Below are 26230 nucleotides of genomic sequence, written 5' to 3'. Positions count from 1 at the left end.
ACAAAGAAGGCAACTGGACCCCAGTGAGGTAAGTCTCAATCTCCCCCTGCTTGATAATATTCCTGAAACTCCTGTCCAATATCCCGTGCCAGGGTCAACTTTGTCCCCCCTTGCGTCACCAAGGAGGGTATAAAATTAAAAAGGGCTTGTCTTTTAAGCTTGTAGGCCAACAACCTGCTCAATTTATTACCAAATTCAAAATAAGTTTGTTTAGCTTTGTCCAAGGCCAGCCTCACCTCTTCCAAATCCAGCGATTTAAGACTAACCCAAAGAGCATGCATCCCCTCTTGTTTGCTAAGAGTTAATTCAGAGCTCCTCTCCTTAGTCTCAAGGTTCAGCAATGCTTCACAGAGACTGCACTCTTCCCACTGTTTAGTACGATTCACCTTGACTGCCAGCGCAATTACCCATCCCCGGATCACCGTCTTGAATGCCTCCCACAACAAACCAGGCCCAATCCCATCAATATCATTGAATTCCAGATACTCCACCATCACCTTACCGATTAGTTCCACATTTGAGGGCTCCAAAAGCAACCCATCATTGAATCTCCAAAGAGGCCTAGGCCTCTCTTCACCCTGTCCTGCTAAAACCAAAGCCACCAGCAAGTGATCAGAGAAAGTACTACTCTTTATGTGGCAAGATGCCAAACGCGTCATCAACCCCTTGTCTCCCAGCCACAAATCTATCCGAAAGGAGGAACCATGTACCGGGCAGAAATATGTAGTCCTTTTCCATGGGATGGGCTTTCCTCCATAAATCAGAGACTCCAATGTGACAGCAGAGACTTCAGCCCGGTCCATTCCAATTTTCCATAGTGTATAGAAGGGGTAGAATTATCCACTAGGGGATCCAAGGTTAAATTAAAATCCCCTTCAAGTACAAGAGACCCCTCCACACAATTTTTCGAAGTAGATGTTCATGCGGAACCTTGTCGAACGCCTTCTGAAAATCTAGATAGACGATGTCGACCGGGTCATCCTTGTCTATCTACCCACAAATAATGGAGCACAGGTTTCAGCTCTGTTTGCCTCCAGAGGGTCACTGACGCAAGATCTTGATAAAGTTTGATCTCGAACGTGTCCCATTTTAAATTAGGTTGAGCCCTTGCTGCTCTCATCACTGCTTCCTTGGTCTTAAAATAAGAGAAGCAGGCAATGATATCACGAAGTTTGTTACCCAGCGGGGCAGCCAGTGCCCGATGGGCCCGTTCAATACCCACATCATCTGCAGGGATAGAAGTAGTATCAGTTGACAAAAGCATGCTGGCTACCTGCTGAATCACCCTCTCACAGTTAGACTATTCAGCCAGTTCAGGGACACCACGGATGCGCAAGTTAGAATGGTGCCCCAGATTCTCCAAATCTTCCAACTTATCAAGGACAAAGGTTTGATGAGCAAGCAAATCATCCGTTTTATAGGCTGTATCTTTATCTGCACCTGGTGCTCTTCAATCCGATCCTCAGAATCCGCCAAACAATGCCCCAGCTCAGCTATTTCACCCCTTAAATCAGCTGCTAGAGTAGAGAGTTCAGCCCGCACAGATTTAAAGTCCGTGCTAATCTCCTGCAACAAATCCTTCAGCTCATCCATCAGATCCAGAGAAATAAGAGGAGCTGCCACTACCCCAATCGAGGCCTCCGTCTCTCGCAGCACTGCCTCTCACTGTCCTTCCGGCGCCGCCATCTTTGCTGCGCTGCCGCTGCTCAGCATGTAAGCAAAATCTTGCAGCGATCTCTTGACAATGGCTGACATCTAAGACCTCCACTACTAACCGGGGGCTTTCGGTGACGATAGCACATGCTGGGGCCCGCTATAAAGTGAAATTCCACTGCTGGGGCTAAATAAATTAATTGGGGCATACAGAGCTCCAATTTCAGTCAGCCATCCTTGATGGTGACAACACTTCCCCCTTTAACTATGGCAAATTTAACCTCTAAACTGTATATTATGTATATTGGTATTAGATCCTTAGTATGTATCAAGTTAGGATAAAAAAAAACTTGTATTGATAAAACTTGTACTGTAGCTAAGGCAAATTGTAACCCGTTAATACATTATATATGTTAACCTGTTCTGAGCTCATTGGGGAGAACGGGATAGAAAACAAATTAAATAAAGTAGCTAAAGGCCTTTCTGTATTGCCTTCCTGAGCTGGCAATATGGCCTGCTGTTCCCATGCTTCTCTAAGAAGTGTCTCTCAACACACCTGCAGCCTCTGTGTGCTGTTGCATTACTGGTGGCTACAAAGCCTCTTGCAAAGAAGCCTCCAAAAGGGTGTCTAACAACACTGAGCTCTCCCTGTTTACCAGCTGTGCAGCACCCAGCAGACTATCAATGTGACTCCACAACTGGCACATTTCTTAGGCAAATACACTGGAGTCACTATCCCTGCCGAACTCAGTTGCACTCTCCAGTTCCACAGCTAACAAATGTATGTGTTCCACTGAAGTCAGCACAGAACAGCAACCTCATGGTAAGAAAGTCCACTTACCCATGTGGTCTGGCTTGGATCCCTCTGCTCGCTCTGTAGCCAACGTGAGGAGACCCCTCTTTATGGCAAAACAATCACAGTTCCACAACCTGCAGCAAGTGTTTCAGGCCAAGCCTCCTACTTTGTATTCTCTCCCCCTCCTAAAATTGCTATGTCAAACCGATGCAGAAAGGAAGAGAGGGGGGGGGTGGAAGAGGGCTGCAGGATGCAGAAAGAAGAGATCTGAAGACTTCCAGATATTAACCACAGGGAGGTATACTGAGTTCAACTGGGTCCAGTTCACCAGGAGTGGCCTATTCAGAGCTTGGAGCTGGTAATTATGCTCATCCATCTGCTGGAGATAGAAAATACTAAACAGCTGTGGGACCTAGCAGAGCTTACCGTATTTCCCCATGTATAGGCCGCCCCTTTGTATAGGCCGCAGGAAACGCCGATTCTTGTTTTAAAACTCGTAGATAAGCCACCCCATTAGATAAGCCGTGACACTACTGGAGTCCCACATACCTTTTAAAATAGCTCCCTCGCTGGACGACTACCTCCTTCAATGTTGCAGCCAGTGGTGCAGGGCATGAGAGATCTTTTCGGCATCCAGCCTGGCCCTGCGCCACTTCCTCAATGCCTGCCGTCAGTTTTTGCGGGACTCGTAAGAACTGACAGCAGGCATCGAGGAAGCGGTGTGGGGCCAGGCTGGATGCCAAAAAGATCGCTCCTGCCCTGCACCACTTGCCACGACATTGGAGGAGGCAGTCGGCAGCTGTCCAGTGAGGGAGCTATTTCAAAAGGTACGGAGGAGATGATTTACAAGGGAGGGGGATGATTTACAGAGGGGATGTCTTTAGAAAGCCGCCCCATATAAGGAAGCCGCACCCACTACATAGGTTTGTAAAACCCATGTATAAGCCGTAGCCTATACATGGGGAAATACGGTATACATTGCAATGCAGTTTGGTGTTTTCTATCTCCACCTGAAGGTCAATGGACATAACTATACACAAGTTCTATAATATAGTGTGAAGTGAAGCTATAGAAACCAGTTAATTTTGCCCAAAAATTGCAGCTCAAACAGGCAAATATAAAAATAGATACCTTTTACTGGGGCACCATCCATTATTTCATATTTTGCAATTGTTTCTGTTTCTGTCGTAGTGCTAGGTCCTGTCAATCACAGAAAAAATTCAGTATTTTAGTATTTCTTATTTAAATTTTTGTTATTTCTTTCTATTTATTGGTATTGGCAATAACACAATTGAACTGCTCATTTAATTAGTGTGTTGACAAAATACTATCAGAGGAATACAAACCATGTAAGTACAACTTAAGCACCACAACAGTTTACAGTACAAAAGTCAACAAAAGGTATGGACAGTGACAAAAACATTCCATATAGCACAAACAAGAAACATAAGGGAGGAAGAGAGATGGGACAACAAGAAGAAGAAACCCCCCCAGACATTTACCCAGAACACACAAAGAAGGGTTACATCTAACCAGAACTAATTATGTCAATACTCAAATTCTTTAAACATCCCAACTCAGACAAAAACAAATGCTACATGGTTCATCGGCCTTCAATAAACTACCGTTCAGACAGCCAAGTTTTCAAAGCTTTCTTAAATTTTATGTAAGAGCTTTCAGAGTGTAAATAACCTGGTAATACATTCCAATAAGATGGGGCTCAACAACTAAAGTTGTAAATGAGAAGTCAAGCTGCAAGCTACCTTAAGAGATATAAATGAGAAGTCAAGTTGCAAGCTACCTTAAGAGATGGAATACATAATAGATTCCGTTGGGATGAGAAACTCACATAAAAAGAATTATATATAAACTGGGAATCCAGTACAAAATGCCTTAAGGACCATAAGAACCAAACTCTATTCTACAAAAACAGGAAACCAATGGTGCTCTTGCAGGAGAGGAGTTGCTATATAAATGCAATATGGTTTGATCATGTAGCTTCACTACAGTATACTGCACAAGAAGGATTAGTCTTAATCATCAGGGAACACCTACGTAGCCTCCGCGTGTGCGAGTCGCCGGACTAGATGGACCTATGGTCTGATCCGGGGAAAGCAGTTCTTATGTTCTTTGGAACACCAACCAATAAGGCATTACAATAATCAATTCTAGTAATTACTAATGCATGAATCAAAATGGACAGGGCTCTAGAAGAAGCAATGGAAGATTTCTCCACAGATACTGTATCTGCGGAATGAATGAAAAATCACATTCTAATACACCTATAGATTTAATAGTCTTCCTAAGCAGAACTGAAACACCTATTACAAAGGCAACCTTTTTATTCTTAATAAGCTACAAGGCTTCAGGTTTCAAGAGATTCTGTTTTAATCTATGCAACATCGACAGGCAATACAATACAAATAATTATTCATACTGTTGGAAAGCAGAGTCCCAACAACTGGCAATAGCCACCAGAATATCACTGGTACACAGGCAGGCACTTATACCCAAACCTGGAGAATAGCTAGGGGGTGCCAAAAAGATCAGGGCTACAATAGAGCCCCTAGTCTTTGTAAATCTTGATACAGTATATAAATCGATCCACATGTACCCATTCTACGCCACTCAGGATTTTGTAGACTTCAATCATATCTCCCCTCAGCTGTCTTTTTTTCCAAGCTGAAGAGACCTAACCTCTTTAATCTTTCCTTATATAAGAGGCATTCCATCCCCTTTATCATCTTGGTTGCTCTTCTTTGAACATTTTCTACTGTCGCTATATCTTTTTTCAGTTAAGAAGACCAGAACTGAACGCAATACTAAAGACGAGGTTTCACCATTAAGCGATACAGAAGCATTATTACATTCTTAGTATTGCTTGTTGCAGGTTTCTGGGTATCGCTGCATCTTGTCAGGTAGAAACCGACTTTTCAGCCACCATGCTGTGGCTTTCTTCATGCTATGCTCTGAAGTCTGCAGTTCTGACTTTGTAAATAATGGGTTCACTGACCTGATTGGGAACAGGGCAGTTCACTAATTTGAATTTTTGCTGGAAAGTCAGTTGGCCAGAAATTTGAATTTTTTGTGAGAGTTATTTGGTTTTTTTTTTTTTCCATAGAATGGAAAAGTCCCTGGTGGGTTTAAAGATGTTATACCCTGACAAGAAGCAGCGTGACCTGGAAACCTGCAACAAGCAAAATGCCAGATGTAGAAACCCTGAGAGAACATTCTTAGTCTTGTTTACCATCCCTTTTCTAATAATTCCTAGCATATTGTTTGCTTTTTTGGACACTGCCACATATTGGGCGGAAGGTTTCAGCGTATTGTCTAAGATGACACCCAGATCTTTTTCTTGAGCGCTGACCCCAGGGTGGACCCTAGCATCTGGTAACTATGATTTGGATTATTCTTACCAATGTGCATCATTCTGCATTTGTCCACATTAAATTTCATCTGTCATTCGGACGCCCAGTCTTCCAATTTCCTAAGATCTTCCAGCAGTTTTACACAGTCCACATGCGTTTTAACAACTTTGAACTGTTTAGTGTCATCTGCAAATTTAATCACCTCCCTTGTAGTTCTAATTTCCAGATCATTTATAAATAAGTTAAATAGCACCGGCCCCAGGAAAGATCCCTACAGAACACCACTATTTACCCTCCTCCACTGAGAAAAATGGCAATTTAACCCTAACCTCTGTTTTCTGTCCGATAACCAATTCTTAATCCTTCTATCCCATGACTAACTTTCTCAGGAGCCTCTCATGAGGAACTTTAGATACACTACATCAACCGGCTCACCATTATCCACATGTTTATTCACACCTTCAAAGAAGTCAAGCAAATTGGTGAGACAAGACCTCCCTTGGCTGAACCCATACTGACTCTCTCTCTCTCTCTCATTAAATCATGTTTGTCTACATGTTCCACAATTTTATTTTTTATAATTGTTTCCACTATTTTGCCCTGCACTGAGATCAAGTGACAAATTAAGAGTCCTTGAACAGGGTCAGTGGAATCACATTTGAAGATGAAAGTTTTGCATAAATCCCATCAAGTTTGCAATACCTTTCATGGTAAAGGGAGATCATTTACTCTGCATCCATGTAGAAAGAATATCTGTCTCCCCTAGTTCTTGCCTTATTTGATCATTCAAAGGATCCTACTGAACATTTCTCATCAATAAGATTCTTGACATACAAAGTCACAAAGGAATCTGGAATAAAATTAGGGACTATTAAATCATGATTCAGTCAAACAGAATGTATTACCAAACAAATGATTGCTGAAGGCAACTTCCTTGACTATTCACTATCTTTTAGCTCCTGGCAAATGTTTATACTATTTCTGTACATTGTTACAACCCTGCAGGTTAAAAGCAAATTTGCTTTTACCCCATCAGTATCCCATATGCCTCAACTGCCTCTTAACAGCATGCAACTAGAAATAAACCAGCAATGCCCCTACCAACCTCTTGCCCTAAGTTCTTTAAATGGATTCACAGTATCTAATGCTCAGAATAAAACTAAATTCCAAATCTCCATTTTCTGACCTGTAGAAAAGGTGGTAAAAATCTTTGAAAAGGATTGGAATTCAGTGGTAAGACCTATAACCAGGGCTCTAGAGTCTGAGTTGTGGAGTTGGAAGCAGTTTTTGGGCTGTGGAGTTAGAGTCGGTGAAAATGTCTGGACTCCAACTTCAACTCCTAATAAATTGTATGTCATACAAATATTATAATGCTCTAATATCTTATTTCACAGATAATTTGATTAACCAATTTGTTTCAGGATATGTTTTATTTTTATAACATTTTTTTAATAAAGTTCTTTGATGATTACAAAATTTAATATATTTTATGATATTTATATTAGTGAAAGTGGCACCTAGAGAATGACACAGACAAAGTTTGTTCCCATCTTCCCCGCGAACTCTGACCCATCCCCATAAATAAAGGAGTCGGAAGGTTTTGTGTACAGACTCCACAGCCCTACCTAAAGCTTTGGCTACTAATTCTCAATCTTAGCCTTTTGTAACTCCAGTAGACAAAGACATCGAGATCCTAGCAGGAACAAATATATCCTAGCAGGAACATATACATCCTTAGTATGAAATACACGATTCAAAAAATGTTCCTTTACACAAATAGGGGATGTTGCAAAGAGTGTTAGATCTAGATTCTCCATAACCAAGAAACATTTCTGCTCCATATTTGTTATTGGATTACAAACCATGTAGATTTAAATCCCTTATTACAAAAATTAAATTAAATCTGGCCAAATACTAACTTCGGCTACTAACAATAATTTGATGACATAGAATAGGTGGTGTACATTAAATCACTAAATAATGTACAGTATAGGAGGTGAAACATCAATCCTACGCATTAGTACATCTGAAAATTGAAGAAGGAAAACAGATAACCATCTACACAAAAACTGAGATAAGAAGAATTGCCTTTCCCATCTCCCCTATAAGAAGAAAATTTTCAAAAATAAATAGTAATCTCCTTCTTTAAACCAGGTCTCAGTCATAACAATACAAAGAAATCAGATGAGGGATTTCACCTTTCAGAGCGTATATATTAAAACTAACAAGCAAGAACAAATCAGTCTCCACTGAACCAACACCCTCATTTTTTATATAACGAAATCAGTACAGGACATCTAGCCTAAGAAACATAAGTTTCCCTATGAACTACCACAGAATCATAGGCCCAGGTTCATGTAACAAAACCTAAGAGAAGATCTAAATATAAAAATATAAAGGTACCCTAATTACACTCCTCTTAGTGTACCTTCAAAGTAGCATGCAAAGCTCCTAAGTGTGCTCCTCCACTGTGTACCAGAAATCAAAGGAGCAGAATCTGAACAAATACCAGGGCAATATAGAAATGGAAGTAAATAGATTTAGTTTTACTGCGTGAAATTAATCAAGCATGTTTTTGGTGACCAAATGGTTGTATTTTTTTTCATGAAGAACTTTAAAAAAGAGAGTCTCATTTGAGTAATTATTATTTAGAAATAAAGTCATACTCCATCATTCAAGTCCAATAAACTTGATTTATCTTTCACCTCTCTACAATATATTTGAGAAATGAATTGGTATTGTGAAATTTAATTTTGACCATGAATCTCTGTCAGTATAAAAAGTGGACTGATGTAAAAGTTGAATTTCAAACTACAAAGCATTAACTTCAAATCAAAGTTAGAATAGTTAAATATTTCTAACAACATTTTCTACATTACAGCACAATGACAACTGGTCAAATCCATCTCAGCGCTTATGTTTAATAGATCTAAAACTTTATTTTAAAGGACCCAGATAATTAAACTGTGCTAATGCCACTGAAATCCAGTTAATGTATATACAATAATATATAATTATCAAAAAATTTAGACAAAAACAGGTATCTGTATCTTGCTTTCTCTAACCAAGTATAAAAAAGGGTGAGAATGAAAGATTAGGTTTCTTACCTCTGCTAATCTTCCTTCTTGTAAATCTCCTCTGGAGGCTGAACTAGAAGGTCCTTGTATATCTGATAGCTTCAGCTGCAGGGCAACTAAAAGATGATCCCTCCCCTTTGGGCTACCTGCTCGGGAGCTTCCTGTCCTGCTCAGTTAGTAGAAAAGCCATGTAGACCTATGGCAACAGGAAACAGAAGAAAAGAAAGAGAGGGTACGGGAACTCCTGCTAGCAGTCAATTCTGCTCAAGAAATCATTATATGAAAAACTACAGCCAAATAAAGCCAACTGGAATCAAACACATAATGTAAACATTATAAAACTGCAAAACATAGGACATTTATGGAATGCAGACACAGCCTGAAGATCAGAAAGGGCACCCCTCCCAGGGAACCCCACCAACCCTTAAACCTTACAAAGGGGAATAAGTATGTAATTCTTAGTGAGGCTGGCAAAGACAGAAATGCAGCTTACCAGTTACTAAAGAGGCGACCTGCAAATTGGACAAAACAGATGGGCGGGAGTTTAGCCTCCAGAAGAGATTTACAAGAAGGAAGATTAGCAGAGGTGAGAAACCTGATGTTGCATTTTTGTACAATCCCTCTGGAGGCTGAACTAGAGGGACGTATCAAAGCAGTCCCAAATCTCAGGGGGGGGGGGGCCCGATGAGCTCACTGCGAGAACAGAAGTGCCAAAGACCTTATCACCCTTAGCTGCTACATCAAGCCTGTAAAACCTGGAAAAGGTATGAAGGGAAGCTAAAATGGCCGCCCGACAAATCTCCTCAGGCGAGACCACATGAGATTCAGCTCATGAGGAAGTCATTCCTCTGGTAGAGTGAGCCTTCACCCCAAGTGGAGGCTTCTTCCCTGCAGCCACATAGGCCGCAGAAATGGCCGCACATAACCAACGCCGGATGGTATCCTTGGAAACAGGTTGACCCTGGTGCTAGGGGGCCCGCCAGAACAACCAGATGGTCCAACAGACGGAAGTCGTTAGGGGCCTCTAGGTGTCTCAAAAGGAAACGCCACACATCCAGAGATGGCAAAACACTGTCCTTAGACAAGGAACAAAGCCTGGCAGTCGAACATCCTGGTTCATGTGGAAAGAAGAAATCACTTTAGGAAGAAAATATTGGCACCATCCTCAAAATCACCGCAGACTCTATGATGCGAAGAAAAGTATCTCTGCACGACAAAGCTTGAAGCTCCGACACTCTCCGCGCTGATGTGACCGCCATAAGGAAGATGGTCCTAATGGTAAGAGCCTTCAGAGAGATCCCATGCAGGGGTTCATAGAGCGGACGAATCAGGGAGCGTAGAACCAAATCCAGGTTCCAGGATGGAGCGCAGTCTCCCTGCCCACCGCAAGAACTGGACAACATCCGGGTAAGAAGCTAGATAATCCCTAAACGAAGAGGGACTCAAACAGGAGAGTCCCACACTCTGAACACGTAGAGAAAAGACCGCCAGACCCTTCCTGAGGCCATCCTGCAGGAAGTCCAGAACATGAGCCACTGACGGTACCAAAGGGTCTACCTGAAGCCCCGCACACCAAGCCTGAAAACACCTCCAGGTCTTTGCATAGGCCGATATCGTTGATTTCCACTTACTCTGTAGGAGCGTGGAGATAATCGCAGAGGAATAACCCCTGGCTGTCAAGGCCACTCACTCAAGTGCCAGGCCGAAAGACCAAAGTGGTCTGGATCTTGAAGTGCAATCATGCCCTGCGTGAGCAACCTCTGATGGCAAGGAAGACGCAGACCTCTCTCCGAGCTGAACCTCACAAGGTCTGAGTACCAAGGTCTTCTAGGCCAGTCCAGAACCCCAAGGATCATGGGCCACGGGGAAAGACATACAGAAGTTCCCTTGTGGGCCAAAGTTTAACCAGAGCATCAAGTCCGTCGCTGCTGACCTATTGTCGGTGGCTGAAGAATGTCTACCTTTCTGTTCATTGATGACTCCATCAGATTGAAGGTGGGACTACCCCAGGGGTGCACTATTGCCTCGAACGCCAGCCCTGACTGGGACCATTCTCCCTGGTCCAGAGTCTGATGACCGAGGAAGTCTGCCTGAACGTTGTCGACGCCGGTCACATGAGCCGCAGAAAAAGCCAAGAGATGACGCTCCACCCAAGCAAAGAGCAACTGAGCCTCCAAACCCAGCCTGGGACTCCTCGTGCCCCCTTGCCGGTTGACATAGGCCACAGCTGTCACATTGTCCGAGAACACATGGACAGCCTTCCGGTGGAGATATGATTCAGACATGATGGACAGGGGAGATATGATTCAGATGTTCAAATACTTGAAGGGTATTAACGTAGAACAAAATTTTTTCCAGAGAAAGGAAAATGGTAAAACCAGAGGACATAATTTGAGGTTGAGGGGTGGTAGATTCAAGAGTAATGTTAGGAAATTCTACTTTACGGAGAGGGTGGTGGATGCCTGGAATGCGCTCCTGAGAGAGGTGGTGGAGAGGAAAACGGTGACTGAGTTCAAAGAAGCGTGGGATGAACACAGAGGATCTAGAATCAGAAAATAATATTAAATATTGAACTAAGGCCAGTACTGGCAGACTTGCACGGGCCTTGTCTGTATATGGCCGTTTGGGGGAGGATGGGCTGAAGAGGGCTTTAATGGCTGGGAGGGTTTAGAAGGGCTGGAGTAAGTACCGGGTAGAGCTTTGGATTCTTGCCCAGAAATAGCCAAGAAGAAAAAATTAAAAAAAATTTAAATTGAATCAGGTTGGGCAGACTGGATGGACCATTTGGGTCTTTATCAGCCGTCATCTACTATGTTACTATGACACTCCCTTGGAATCATAGCAGAGCCAACCGGATCGCTCGTAGCTTCAGCCAATTGATCGAGCATCTGCTCTCCCTCAGCTTCCAGCGGCCCTGGACCGGGACAGTCATGCAAACCACTCCCCAACCAGAGAGACTCGTATCTGTAGTCAGGGTCACCCAATCCAAGACCTGCAGAGGAAGCCTGTTGGTCAGAGTGACTGGGTTCAATCACCATATCATACTGCTGCCCGCCACTGCTAACCAAGACAGCTTCACCCCCAGCGCATCTCTCTAGGGATTCCACTGCGCCAGAAGCGAAACTGAAGAGGATGCAAGCGAGCTCTTGCCCAAGGAATTACATCTAAGGTCGCCACCATGAGACTCAACACCTGCAGGCACTGCCAGGCCGTCGGTGCTGGGACCACTAACATGTCCCAAATCACACTCCTGAGTTTGTTTTCTGGATCCTGGAAGAAACACCCGGTTCAAACCCATGTTGAACCAGATTCCCAGGTACTCCAAGTCCTGGGTTGGCAGGAGATGACTCTTCTACAGATTGATCACCCATCCTAGACATTCCAGCAAAGATACCACCAAGCGACCCTGAGGTGAACCGCCAAGCGACCCTGCTCCCATGAGGGAGCTCTGATCAACCAGTCGTTGAGGTACAGATGCACTAGCACACCCAGAGATCGCAGATGGGCAGCCAACAAACCACCATGATTTTGATAAAGGTCCTGGGCGCCGATGCCAAACCAAAAGGGAGTGCCACAAACTGGAAATGCCTCCCAAGAACATGAAACCTTAAGAACCTCTGATGGATCTGGGGAATATCGGGATGTGGAGATGTGCATCCATGAAATCCAAGGAAGCCAAAAACTCCCTGGGTGCCACCATTGCTATGATAGAACATGTAACCCAGCTCCACGGGGAGAATGCGTTCACTGCTTTCAGGTCCATAATCGGTCTGCAATTGGAGTCCTTCGTTGGCATGATAAAGTAAAGCAAATATCTTACGGAGCCCAAGCCATCCCTTGGGACCAGCTCCATGGGCGCCAAATCCAGTAACCGGCGCACCATAGTGTACAGCTTGCCGGCCCTGTCCGGATTTCCCTCAGGAGAGTACAGGAAGAAGTCCACTGGCGGCGGGAAGAACTGGTCCTAGGGTATCTTTAGCCATTCTGAAAGGAAGGCCGAAAGGAGACCTGGTGTCATAATTTTCTCTAAGAAGGGACAGAAGATTTTAAGTTGGAAGGCTGTTGGCATGCTGCACCTCCAAAGCGACATCTGTAGGATGCTCCGAAATGCCCCCCCGCCGCAGGAGGTCGGAGTACTGAGGTTCTCCGGAAGGCCGAAAATTTGGCCGTTCCATCCCCCTGATTGGACGAGGTCTAGAGCAAGGAAGCGCCTGAGGCTTACGGTCCTGCACACTTGCCATCAGGTCATCTAAACCCTGGCCAAATAAGGGCAAACCTTTGAAAACCTTCGCTCAGCGCAGCCTTGGATGAAGAATCACCCGACCACTGGTGAATCCATAACATTCTCCTGAATAAGCACCCAGCATAGCAAACACATTCAAAATATCAGAGTGCGGCTGCCAAATAATTCACTCCAAAAACCAGGGAGTCGAGATCCCAAAGGATAATCTCCTCAGGAACCTGACGAAGTTTAGTATGACATGCCCGGGCCACAACGGAACTGGCCACTGCAGCTTGCACTCCTATCGCAGCAGAATAAAAAGACGCTTCATAAAAAATCTAGCCTTCGGCCCTGGCCATCCTTCAGGACAATCCTTCCGGCCAAGGGTAAGGAGGTATGTTTAGTGACCTGAGCCAAATCCACCTCGGCGGGACTAGGCACTTGGAAAATTCCAAAGCCATGGGATACAATTTAGCCATGGCCCTAGCGCAATTCAGGGGATCCTCCGGGGCCCCCCAATCTCCAAGAGCATTTCCGTCAAATCCGCGTGATCTGGAAATGCAGCAGAGAGTGGGTGCATAGAACACATGATGGAATACTCCACCTGAACTGCTGAGTCTGAGTCAAGTTCCAATGTCCGCAGGGATTCAGAGAGAAGATCAGGAAGGCAATAGGACTTAGCCTGTGCACCATCTGATCCTCTACCACATCGTGGGAATCAGCGTTCTGGGAATCCCCGAGATCCGCTAGGCTAGCCACGTCAGCGGAGCACACCGAGGAGCTGTGCGACAGCAACGGCATAGAAATTAGCAACGGCATAGACAATAGCGGGAAGGTGCCGCTGGCTTTCAGGCGGACCAGCAAGGGAGCAGATTGACATGCTGGAATCTAAAGGCTACCAGACTGCTGCATGGCAGTCTGACAGGGAGACACATGCATAGCCCGCTTTCTCATGAAAGCCTGATACATCATATCCACAAATTCTGGTGGAAAATAGTCCCCGGCGGCCAGAGCCAATCTGCGAGACTCAGATTTGGAATGGTTTGAAGAATTATGTGTCTTTCCCCGGAACTGTACTTGCATTTCGTGAAAGCATCCTCCTCGCCTATTTTGGCATCCAAGATGCTGGAATCGCGTCTCTGGTGGAATCGGAGGAAAGCAGGGCTTCTCTGGAGGAGGATCCATGCACGGTTTACACCCCTTGCGGGCTGCAGTGCACAGAATACACGGCTGCGAAATTGGAAGCCATTCGCCATGAGGTGGCCATCTGTGAAGTTTGGAGCAAAAACGAAGCTTCTAAGTCCCCAAAATATCATTTTAAATACTTTAAAGAAAGTCCAAGATGGCCGGCGTGGGTGCCGATTTTGACAGAAAAACAGCCGTTAAAAAACGCTAAAAATGACAATTTTAGGATTTTACAGGGAGAGGGCCAGGGCATGCAAGGAAACCCCCCAAAATTGGCAAACTCTGACTCACAAACATCAGAGAGACATGTGCTGCAATGCATTTCAATGGCAGCCAGCAATACACAGTTCAAGCATGGGGAGATCAGTACCTCAGGAGCTGATTAAACTGGAATTTTCAGGTCTTCTGACCACCTCACCTTCCCTGTCACCTCAGATCACGACCACCAGGAACCCTCAGGGAAATCAGGGAAGACACATGGCGCGGTTCTGATCCCAGTGTACCTCCTCGGAACCGCAGCAGCCTGCGCTCTACCCCTCTGCAGATAAACCAGGGGAGATATGGCTCCCGATCCTGGAGACCCGATCCAATCTGCAGGCTGTCCAGATGGCTTACTGCAGTTTGAGGCTTACGGAGCACCCTCCACAGCAGACAAAATTTAAAATATCTGCGATCTCCCGCCAAAGGATCACTTGCATAGAGTTGATCCGCAGTACGTGGGCAAACCCACAAAATAAATAAAAAAAGACTAGGAATTGAAAACAAATCACGAGCAGAATTAATTTTAACCATGCAGTGAAGCTGCAGGAACTGAGCAGGACAGGAAGCTCCCGGGCAGGTAGCCCAAAGGGGAGGAATCATCTTTTAGTTGCGCTGCAGCTGAAGCTATCAGACATACAAGAACCCTCTAGGTTCAGCCTCCAGAGGGATTGTACAAGAACATGCAGCAAAGCAGCTATCGAACCACAATTAAAGACTATTTTAAATAGCTTGAATACTTATACAATAAAAGGGTAAAGGTTGAAATCTAGAAATAATTAAGAAGTCATTCTCCTTGCATCTTACCTATTCCTGTAATCTCCTTTTTTATCACTTGTATCTCCATATGTTGAATTTTTATTCTGACCAAAAGGAAGTAAATTTTCCCAACAATTACGTCTTTTAAATGGTACCTTTGGAGAAATAAACAAAACCATCCATATTGAATTACCTGGGGGCAAACAGTATTTCCTATGGACAATAAGAGTACAAATAGAAAAACCAGATATGGTTGTATAAAACACAGGAACAGGAAGATGCCCATCCATTTGTGCTCTGGGCAGCCTTTTGTATATGCTCTCAAGTCCAGAGGTTGGGAATCTAAGAATCTTTAATTATGCTAGAATTAAAAATGTTTCTCTACACATCTTTAAAAGATGAAAAGAATGAATGTTAGTGTATAATGCTCACTGTTTGGTAGCAAATCAGATACTACATTAAGGACACATGTTGAAATCTTAAAACAGAAATTCTTTTGAAACAGATAATATTTTACACATCTTTCCAGTTGTCAATCTGATCATATGAATATTGTAAACATAAGGGACTTAGATGTTTGTTACTTTAACACAAACCAGTTTCCTTTGATCAAGACATGACCAACTTTAAAGAAAAAATTACATTTGTTCTGGTAATTTGAATGAAATGATGACGATTTCCTTTTCAGTTTTAACACAGAGAATCAGAGATTAAACAAATGGAGGCAGCATGCAGAGAACGACTCATGGAATTTTTTCCATCCCTCTTGCATGTGCTGGGGCTGTTGTAAGGAGGTAATTTGTGGGATGGTGAGGCAGGTTGCTGAGTGATAAGGCAAGTGCATGGGTGGAGAGAGGAATCTGAAAGATTTGAAAAGCATTCCCTACTCTATGTATCAGAATATGCATGTTTCTATCTAACAGAAAATGCATTGGGACATTTTTTGAGGAGCTTACTTCTCTGAAATCCCCGAGCCAATCTGAACTTTTTTTTTTTTTTTTTTAATTGATGTATATTTCTCCCTAATGCCAAATTTCATTTCATTCTATTAAATTTTTGGACAATTATTTTGCTCCCAGATGAGCAGATGAACACCTGATGGGACTTCCATTTGGCTGGAAAGAATAAGAATTCCTCCAAGGCCTACTGGCTATGTACTATACTCCTGTCTCCCCCACATGCAGAACTCTCACACTTCCCTCCATTGTCTGCAGTCTCATGCACACCTTTCTCTGCTGTTGTGGCAGATAATGCCCACTTCTTTCCCATCAATTTCTGATCTTGAGAAGAGGAGGCTACCTCTTCTGGTCTACACAAATCTCCCTGCCAGTCACAAAAATCAACTGCCAAGTAATTTTAAAGCTCTGCAGATAATTCAAACATTAATTCAAAGCACATGAATTAAAGAAAAGTTTAATCTTACCTGCTAAATTTTCTTTCCTTGGTCCAGATCCACAGGATTTCTGCACTCTTATCAGCAGACAGAGAGAGAGAGAGAACTGGTTTGCTGATATTTGCCCACATAGGGTCACAGGTAGACATCAGCCTTCCAGTATTTTTTTGCAACCAAAAAAAAACATGAAAAGTCCTAGTTCCCTCTATGCTGGGGGCTTCCAAGTGATAACAGATGCCAACTCATCAATCTATCACACCAGCCTAATAGGGGCAATAGTATTCCAGGACTATTGTGTTAAAAATGTATAGGTTATTCAAATGCTACAGGAAAGTGAATTTACACACAAAATAATCTATTCGGGTCCTGAATTGGTCTGGTAGGATTCAGAAAATCAAGTTAACAGGTTAAAAATTTTTTCCCTTCATCTTCATCAGTCCAGGCATTTGGAGTGCACCAAGCAGTCCTTCTTATTGGGTGGGGAACTTGCCCTACCTGCTCCTGAGCAAAATACAGCCTCCTCCCTGGCCTACATATTTAGCCAGATGTTTGGTAAAGGCATGCAAGGGTGACTAAAAAGCTGCCTAAGGTCTCCATTAGGAAAACCAATCCCAATTATGCCAACAATAAAGCTTGCACTTGCGCCAAATAAGCCTGTAGAACTCCAAGCACTGAAAATTGATCACTTTAATCTGACCACCTTGGTCTTTCTTGCTACTGATGAACAGGATGAAGAAGTGGTCCGATACCTGAAAACAGAATGATCACCTTTGAGAGTACCTTAGGAGATCTAGGAGGTGGAGCCTCTTATAATCATCTAAGGAGACGTCTCTCCTGAAAGACAGGAGGAATACTATGTGGTTATTAAACTGAGACCACTACCATACATAAAAAACAGCTTTCAAATCATCAGGAAAAGCTCCCTGCAAGGAAAAGGCCCACAACTTGGCTTGAAGTAAACTGCCATAAGAACATAAGATTTGCCGCTGCTGGGTTAGACCAGTGGTCCATCGTGCCCAGCAGTCCACTCACACGGCTGCCCTTAGGTCAAAGACCAATGCCCTATTTTTGTCCAGCCTTACCTACATATGTTCTGTTCCAGTAGGAACTTATCCAACCTTTTCTTGAATCCCTGAAGGGTGCTTTCCCCTATAACAGCCTCCAGAAGAGCATTCCAAATTTCTCCCACTCTCTGGGTGAAGAAGAACTTCCTTATGTTTGTACGGAATCTTTTCCCTTCTAACTTTAGGGAGTGCCCTCTCGTTCTCTTCACCTTGGAGAGAGTGAACAATCTCTCTTTCTCTACTAAGTCAATTCCTTTCAGTATCTTGAATGTTTCAATCATGTCTCCTCTGTCTCCTCTTTTCAAGGGAGAAAAGAACCAGTTTCTCCAACCTCTCATTGTGTGGCAACTCCCCCAGTCCCTTAACCATTTTTGTCTCTCTTCTCTGGACCCTTTCGAATAGTACTATGTCCTTTTTCATGTACGGCGACCAGTGCTGAACGCAGTATTCCAGGTGGGGGCGTACCATGGCCCGGTATAACGGCATGATAACCTTTTCAGATCTGTTTATGATCTCCTTCTTAATCATTCCTAGCATTCTGTTTGCCCTTTTTGCTGCTGTTGCACATTGCGTGGACTTATGCTCTTATGTCTTTTTCCTGGGGGCTCTCTCCGAATATAGCACCGGACATCCTGAGCGGCGGTGAAAAGGGAAAACAGAATGCTTGGCATGATTAAGAAGGGGATCACGAACAGATTGGAGAAGGTTATCATGCCGCTGTACCGGGCCATGGTATGCCCTCACCTGGAATACTGCGTTCAGCACTGGTCGCCGTACATGAAGAAGGACACAATAATACTCGAAAGAGTCCAGAGAAGAGCGACTAAAATCGTTAGGGGCTGGAGGAGTTGCTGTACAGCGAAAGATTAGAGAAACTGGGCCTCTTCTCCCTTGACAAGAGGAGACATGATCGAAACATTCAAGATGCTGAAGGGAATAGACTTAGTAGATAAAGACAGGTTGTTCACCCTCTCCAAGGTAGGGAGAACGAGAGGGCACTCTCTAAAGTTATAAGGGGATAGATTCCGTACAAACATAAGGAAGTTCTTCTTCACTCAGAGAGTGGTGGAAAACTGGAATGCTCTTCCTGAGGCTGTTATAAGGGAAAACACCCTCCAGGGATTCAAGACAAAGTTAGACAAGTTCCTGCTGAACCAGAACGTACGCAGGTAGGGCTGGTCTCAGTTAGGGCACTGGTCTTTGACCTAGTTGCCCCTGCAGGAGCAGACTGCTGGGCACGATGGACCACTGGTCTGACCCAGCAGCGGCAATTCTTAAGTTCTTATGAGTGGCCACACCAAAAATGGTGGTGTGCAAATACCAACTTATGCTAGTAGTCTGTAATAGCAATTACACATGCAATTGCCAATACAGAATTCACACTTAGTGCGCAGCATCCCAGTATCTAAACTTTAGATAACCTGTACTAAATTACCCCCTAATTGTGTAGGCTTAAATCCAGAATAAGAAGTCATTCTCCTTGCATCTTACCTAGTCCTGTAATCCCCCTTTTTAATCACTTACCTCTCCACTTTTATTCTGATCAAAAGGAAGTAAATCTTCCCAACAATCATGTTTCTAGTAATTTTCTACAGAGCCTGATAAGCAATCACAGAAAACATCAGGAGACAGAGAGCCAAGGATGAATTAATACTTCCAAGCCTGCTGAACCCTTTTCTATGTCTAAAAAATTTGGATACTCTGATGTTGCTTCTGGCTGTATTTACATATGATAGAAAAGAACACCAATTTTTTTTTTCTTTCTTCCTTCAATTTCTCTTTCCTCTTATCTTTTCTTTTACTAATTTTTCATGAACAGTCCTAGTACTTTAGATCTTTTAAAACGATTCAATTCTACATTGCACAATGTAACTGAATATTAGTTATACTAAATGTTTTGTTTTATATTTTGATACCATGTACTTGAACTGTTTCTTATATTTTTTCAAAAAAATCAATAAAAAATATTGAACTAAAAAAAAAAAAAAAAAAAAGAAAAGAACACCAAATGTTTTAACTTCCATTTGCCTGATCTGGACTCAGATAATCTTCAAAATGTTCTCCTTCTGCAAAGCAGAGTTACTTACATGTAATGGGTGTTATCCGATGACAGCAGGCAAATATTCTCACATGTGGGTGATGTCATCCACTTTAAAAATTGTGAAAGTTTCAAGACTACCCATACCATGCACCGATGCCTTCCTGCCCAATGTCAGCTTGGGGGATCCGTAAAAAAAAAAGCTAAGAAGCCAACTAGGGGAGGAGGAAGGGTTGTGAGAATATCTGCCTGCTGTCCTTGGATAACATTTGTTACAGGCAAGTAACTGTGTTTTATCCTAGGACAAGCAGGCAGCATATTCTCACATGTGGGACTCCCTAGCTGCTAGGATCATATTTCTGAGCCTGGCGAAAGCAAAAGGGATGAAGGGAGGTTGATGTCTAAATGAAGAATAAATTTTGTAGAACTGCTTGACCGAACCAACTATCCTGTCTGGAATGATTCTCCAAACAACGCTGAGACAACAATGGCATAGTAAGAGAAGCATCATCATCCATATCACCCTTAGAAAGGTCTCCCAGACCCTGGCTAGATGCAATTGGCAAAGTAGATAAACCCTGCGAGACCCTGCCCCCTCGTGTAATATCCAAAGTGCACTCAGGCTTCTCCTTAGAAGGATGGCTCTCCTAAAAGGCTTTCCACATCAAATTAGAAAATTCTGGAGAAAAAGCCATACTAGGCAGCACTGAGTCTTCAGAGGATGACTCCAGCTTGCGTCTCTTGGGCACCATGGCCTCTGCACAGGACTGCTGTTACTACGGCAAGTAAGAAAAATGGCCTGAACCAGGGGGCTTCCCGCCCTTTCCTTGGCCCTAGAGCGCAAAGGAGAGGCCAAGCCAGATGCTCCCGCTACCCCTTCACATGCTGCATGGCATATAGTACAAGGGCGCTATTCGGACGCTAACCTGCGCAATCCTGGCATGAATTAGTGACAAAGAAGTTTGAGGACTCCGTCCCTACTAGTTTTTAGACAAAACAAGGTGAATTGAAGCTTTTGGATAACTTGGGGGGGGGATATTAGAGAAAATCCAAGATGGCCACCTCCATGCTTTAAAACGGTAATCCAAAATCAAAAAACAGCAGAAACCCTTAAAAATCAAATTTACACCCCCCACCCCCACCCCCACTCTCCTCAATAGGCTGTAACAGCCTTACTCACTGTGACCTGTGCTGACAATGTGCTGCAGCCTGGCTCAGCTCTAAAGGTAGCTGATCAGGGAGAAGAGTTTAGTGCCTCAGAGAAAACATCCATCCAATGCTGAATCTTCGGGCTGCCAGCCAGATCGGCAGATGACCAAACTTCCACCCCCGTGGACTGTAACATACAAAAATAAAAGAGGGAGGCGAAACGCAGCCGGCACCCTGCGAGACACCACTGAGCCTCCTACGGAGGCCCGACAGCTCTCGCTTGAACCCCTGCAAGAAGTAGGTATGCCAGCTACACAGAAATGGCTCTGAGATGCAGGCTGGCTAAAAGGTACCACAATGGATTGGCTTATCAGCTACAGTTTGCTTCTTCTCCATGCAGGCGGAGCCGAACTCTCGAAAAGGGAAGCTCTTAGCACCAAAAACTGAAGAAAACAAATGAAAAAAATGACTAAAATAAAGAAAAAAAAAGCATGACAGAACAGAAACACTCCTTCAGTCTTATGTGCAGAAGGAAAAACCTATAGGTGGCAGCAGAGCCCTCTTTTAAGTAGGAGGGATACAGAAAAAAATCCCGAGTGGATTCCTTCTGCAAGGCTCACGGCTATTGGGAAATTACTTGCTTGTCCAGAATGACAAGGTGCACGTTTATAAAATATGTTGAGAGAAAAGTGTAAAGTTTTTTTACTCAGATAAAATTGGATTGAATATTATTAATTTGAAAGTTATTTAGGTTTGTTTCTTCCATTTTCAATACTAAACATTTCACTCAGGCTCCTCAAGCAACTCTTCCCTCTTCAGAAGATTTAGCCCAATTTTTTTTTTAAATTTAAAGTGATTAATCTGAGCGCGTCTTTTGTAAACAATGTAGATATAGATTCCCTAGAAGTAAAATCTTTAAAGGATGCCTGCTATTCTGATTTGTCATGCACATTTTCTTTTTTTTTTTTTTTTAAATCTTTATTCATTTTACATCTTACAACAAGCATAACAATAGATAAGTTAAATTGAATTGAATACAACACTTGAATCTCTATCATATTCAACATTAAAACATTAAAATTTTTAACCCATTCCCTCCCAATCCAACTATAACCTATGTGTTCACAAAGCTCATATACAATATTCTTTATTATTGATCTAAATATTATAAAATCCCTCGCCCCATCCCTTCCTTCTTATTGAATTTATAATGGGAAAATGGTATTTATTTATTTATTACAATATCTTGTCAATGGCCCCCAGATTTTATTAAAATTATTATAGTTCCCTCTTTGTATAGCAATTGCTCTTTCCATTTTATAGATGTGACATAATGAATTCCACCAGAAGCAATAATTGAGTCTATTCCAATTCTTCCAATTAAATGTGATTTGTTGTATGGCGACTCCTGTCATGATCAATAAAAGCTTATTATTGTTAGACGAAATTTGACTCTGTGCTCTCATTGATATTCTGAATAGAATTGTATCATAAGATAATGCCACATGGTTTTCCACTAAACAATTTATTTGACCCTAAATAGATTTCCAAAAGGCTAAAATAAAGAGACAATAAAATAATAAATGATCTAGAGTCCCTACTTCGAGATTACAATGCCAGCATCTATTAGACTTAGAGCTATTCAACTTTTGTAATCTAACTGGGGTCCAAAAAGCTCTATGTAAGAGAAAAAAATAAGTTTGTGTCATAGGTGCGGATACTGTAGATCTCATTCTCCAAGACCAAATCCGTGGCCATTGAGACGCAGTAATCTGATGCTTAATCTCAATGCTCCAAATATCTCTAAGACAATTTTTAGGCTTCTTTTTAACTAATCCACTTATCAATTTATACCACTGTGCGGCCTGGTGACCCAGAAAGTCCACCTGAAAACATAAGAACTCCAAACTATAATGATTGTTAAGGGTTTTCCATTCAGAGAACCCCACCTGAATGGCCTGCTTCAATTGCAACCATCTAAAACTTTGCGATTTATTAAGGCCATATTTCTATTGCAATTGAGAAAATTCAAGCAGTTTACCATTTGAAATAACATCCCTACTATCATCCAATGCTTCCAGATAACCTTAAATCCGCCAATTTGAATCCTGGAGTTTAGCCATATAGTCTGATTTGTTGACTTTTGTATTGGATCACATGTTAAATTATTAATACAGTGGTACCTCGGTTTACGAGTGCACCGGTTTGCGAGTGTTCAAGCAAAACATTCGCAAAATCGGTGCCTCGGAAACCGAGCGCGCTTCGATTTGCGAGCACCCCCCCCTGCGAACCGGCACCCTCCCCCCCGCGATCTGGCACCCCCCCCCACCACCGCGACCTGAGGTCCCCCCAACCCACCCGAACCCTCTTCTTACTTTTCTGTAGCCTCCGCAGCGGCACTGGCACCAGCATGTCCTGTGCGTGGTGCCGGTGCCTGAAGATGTGCTTCCTGTGCTGGGCCTGAGAGTTCACGTCAAACGTGAACTCTCACGTCGAACGTGAACTCTCAGGCCCAGCACAGGAAGCACATCTTCAGGCACCGGCATGCACAGGACATGCTGATGCCGGTACCGCTGCGGAGGCTACAGAAAAGTAAGAAGAGGGTTCAGGTGGGTTGGGGGGACCTCAGGTCGCGGCAGCGGGGGGTGTGTGTGCCCGATGGCGGTGGGGGGGGGGGGGTGCCGGATCGCGGGAGGGAGGGTGCCGGTTCTCGGGGAGGCCTTCGGGGGGAGCAATGCCAGTTCTCGTGGGGGGGGGAGCAGCGCTGCTGGCCTCATGGAGGGGGGGGGGGTGGGAACATATCAAAGCAAGTTTCCCTTACTTCCTATGGGGAAACTTGCTTTGATATACGAGCATTTTGGATTACGAGCATGCTCCTGGAAAGGATTATGCTCGTAATCCAAGGTACCACTGTATATCGTAATGTTTTCCATGTATCCATTAATATTCTGTTTTCTTTATACAATCTAGGCATTTTAATACTAAGAACATGACATAATCGTAGAGGAAACATGAGTCGCCATTCCAACCATAACCAGTATGAGGTATTATCTATGAGTTCTGGGAGGACCCAATACATACCCTGGCGCAAAATATAGGCTTGATGATACCTATAAAAATTTAGAAAATTTACCCCACCCTCTTCAATTGATTTTTGTAAAGATACTAGGGCGATTCTAGGAGTTTTACCTAGCCAAACAAATTTGGTAAGAATACTGTTTAACTTTTTATAAAAAGGACCCTCTAAAAAAAACTGGTAACATACTCATTTGATAACAAACCACAGGCAATATCATCATCTTAATCGTTTCAACTCTCCCCCACCAAGAAAGATGTAAAGGGTTTCTGCTACCTTCTGCAACAAAGATTTTTCATTTTCTTTCATTGTATCTTCCAGCGTATTTTTAATCCAAATTTCTAAATATTTTAATCCATCTTCCTTCCATATAAAAGAAAATGAATCAAATAAGCCTTTTGTGCAATGCACATTTAGTGGAAGAACTTCTGATTTACTCCAATTTATTTTATAACCTGGGAATTTTCCAAATTTTTCAATCAATTCAAGTAAGCATGGAATGGTCTTTTCAGGATTTCTCAAATAAAGCAATATATCATCTGCGTATGCAGAGACCTTATATTCCCGATCTGAATAAGGAATACCCTGTATTTCCTTTACTTGTTGGATAGCTAATAACAAGGGTTCTAATACAATATCAAACAACAAAGGAGACAGGGAACAGCCTTGTCTAACTCCCCTCTGCAAACTAAAATGTTCAGAAAAATTATTATTTATATATAATCTAGCTGCAGGGGAGCTATACAATGTTTGAATCATTCGTATAAATCCTGACCCCATTCCAAACCATTCCATAGATTGATACATGAAGGTCCATTCCACCCGATCAAAGGCCTTTTCTGCATCCAAGGACACAGAAAAAGCCGGATCATTCATGGCTTTTGTTAAGTTCAATATATGAAGAGCCAATCTGGTGTTTTTAGATGAATGTAGATGGTTTTCTTCGGGTAGAAGAAAACCTAGCAAAGAACATTAAAAAGGGGGACAAATCTCTCTTCAGGTATATTAGTGACAGAAAAAGGAACACAGATGGGATAGTACGCCTTAGAAAACCCGACGGGAATTATGCAGAATCAGATACAGATAAAGCCGAACTACTAAACGAGTACTTCTCCTCAGTCTTCACCTGCGAGGCGCCGGGGTCCAGCCCACAGCTACAGGCGAAGCAATACTCAGAAGACCCATTTTGGAACTTCAAGTTTACACCCAGCGACATCTACGGTGAGCTTTCAAAACTCAAGGTGAACAAAGCCATGGGACCGGACAATCTACACCCCAGGGTGCTCAGAGAGCTTTGTGATGTCCTAGCGGAACCTTTGTCCATACTCTTCAATCTCTCCCTGAGTACAGGAAAAGTCCCCTTGGACTGGAAATCAGCTAACGTCGTTCCTCTGCACAAAAAGGATTGCAGGGCAGAGGCTGCAAATTACAGACCGGTGAGTCTCACATCGATTGTGAGTAAGCTCATGGAAACGCTAATCAAACGCGAATTAGACAATATCCTGAACGAGGAGAACCTACGCAATCCCCACCAACATGGATTCACCAAGGGTAGGTCCTGCCAATCCAATCTTATCAGCTTCTTTGACTAGGTAACAAGAAAACTGGACTTGGGAGTCCCTGGACGTCATATACTTGGACTTCAGTAAAGCTTTTGATAGCGTCCCCCACCGCAGGTTATTAAGCAAGATGAAATCAATGGGATTAGGTGTAACACTAACTGCATGGGTCAATGACTGGCTAAGTGGTAGACTTCAGAGGGTGTTGGTTAACGGTACCCTCTCTAGAACATCGGACGTGACCAGTGTTGTGCCGCAGGTCTTGGTCCTTGGTCCGATCCTTTTCAACATATTTGTAGGAGACCTGAATCAGGGGCTTCAAGGTAAAATGACATTATTTGCTGACGATGCCAAATTATGTACCAATGTAAGTGAAAGCGACTTGTCTGACAACATGAAGCAGGATCTGCTTTTACTGGAACACTGGTCCACGACCTGGCAGCTAGGCTTCAATGTGAAAAAAATGCAAGGTCATGCACCTTGGCAAAAATAATCCGTGCAGAACGTATACACTGAACGGTATTTAGGGGTGATCATTAGTGGAGACATGAAAACTGCCAATCAAGAGAGGCTACATCCAAGGCTAGACAAGGCTACATCCAAGGCTAGACAAATGCTGGGTTATATCCGTAG

At 43.2% G+C, this 26230-nt stretch overlaps 1 protein-coding gene across 4 annotated transcripts in view; it reads right to left on the bottom strand.

The window, feature by feature from the left end:
- The window catches only part of VPS26A (VPS26, retromer complex component A), a 131168-nt gene that overhangs the window by 31581 nt on the left and 73357 nt on the right, over positions 1-26230 (bottom strand). For all 4 annotated transcript variants that reach the window (XM_033942282.1, XM_033942284.1, XM_033942281.1 and 1 more), the window contains 2 exons: positions 15367-15473; positions 3581-3649 (listed from right to left, as the gene is read on the bottom strand). In XM_033942282.1, the coding sequence (XP_033798173.1) occupies positions 3581-3649; positions 15367-15473 (176 nt within the window). The remainder of the gene's footprint in view (positions 1-3580; positions 3650-15366; positions 15474-26230) is intronic.

This window comes from Geotrypetes seraphini, chromosome 4 (assembly GCF_902459505.1).
Source record: "Geotrypetes seraphini chromosome 4, aGeoSer1.1, whole genome shotgun sequence".
Lineage (NCBI taxonomy): Eukaryota > Metazoa > Chordata > Amphibia > Gymnophiona > Dermophiidae > Geotrypetes > Geotrypetes seraphini.
The sequence above is the reverse complement of the archived record's forward strand: the minus strand, read 5'-3'. Positions and strand labels throughout refer to the sequence as shown.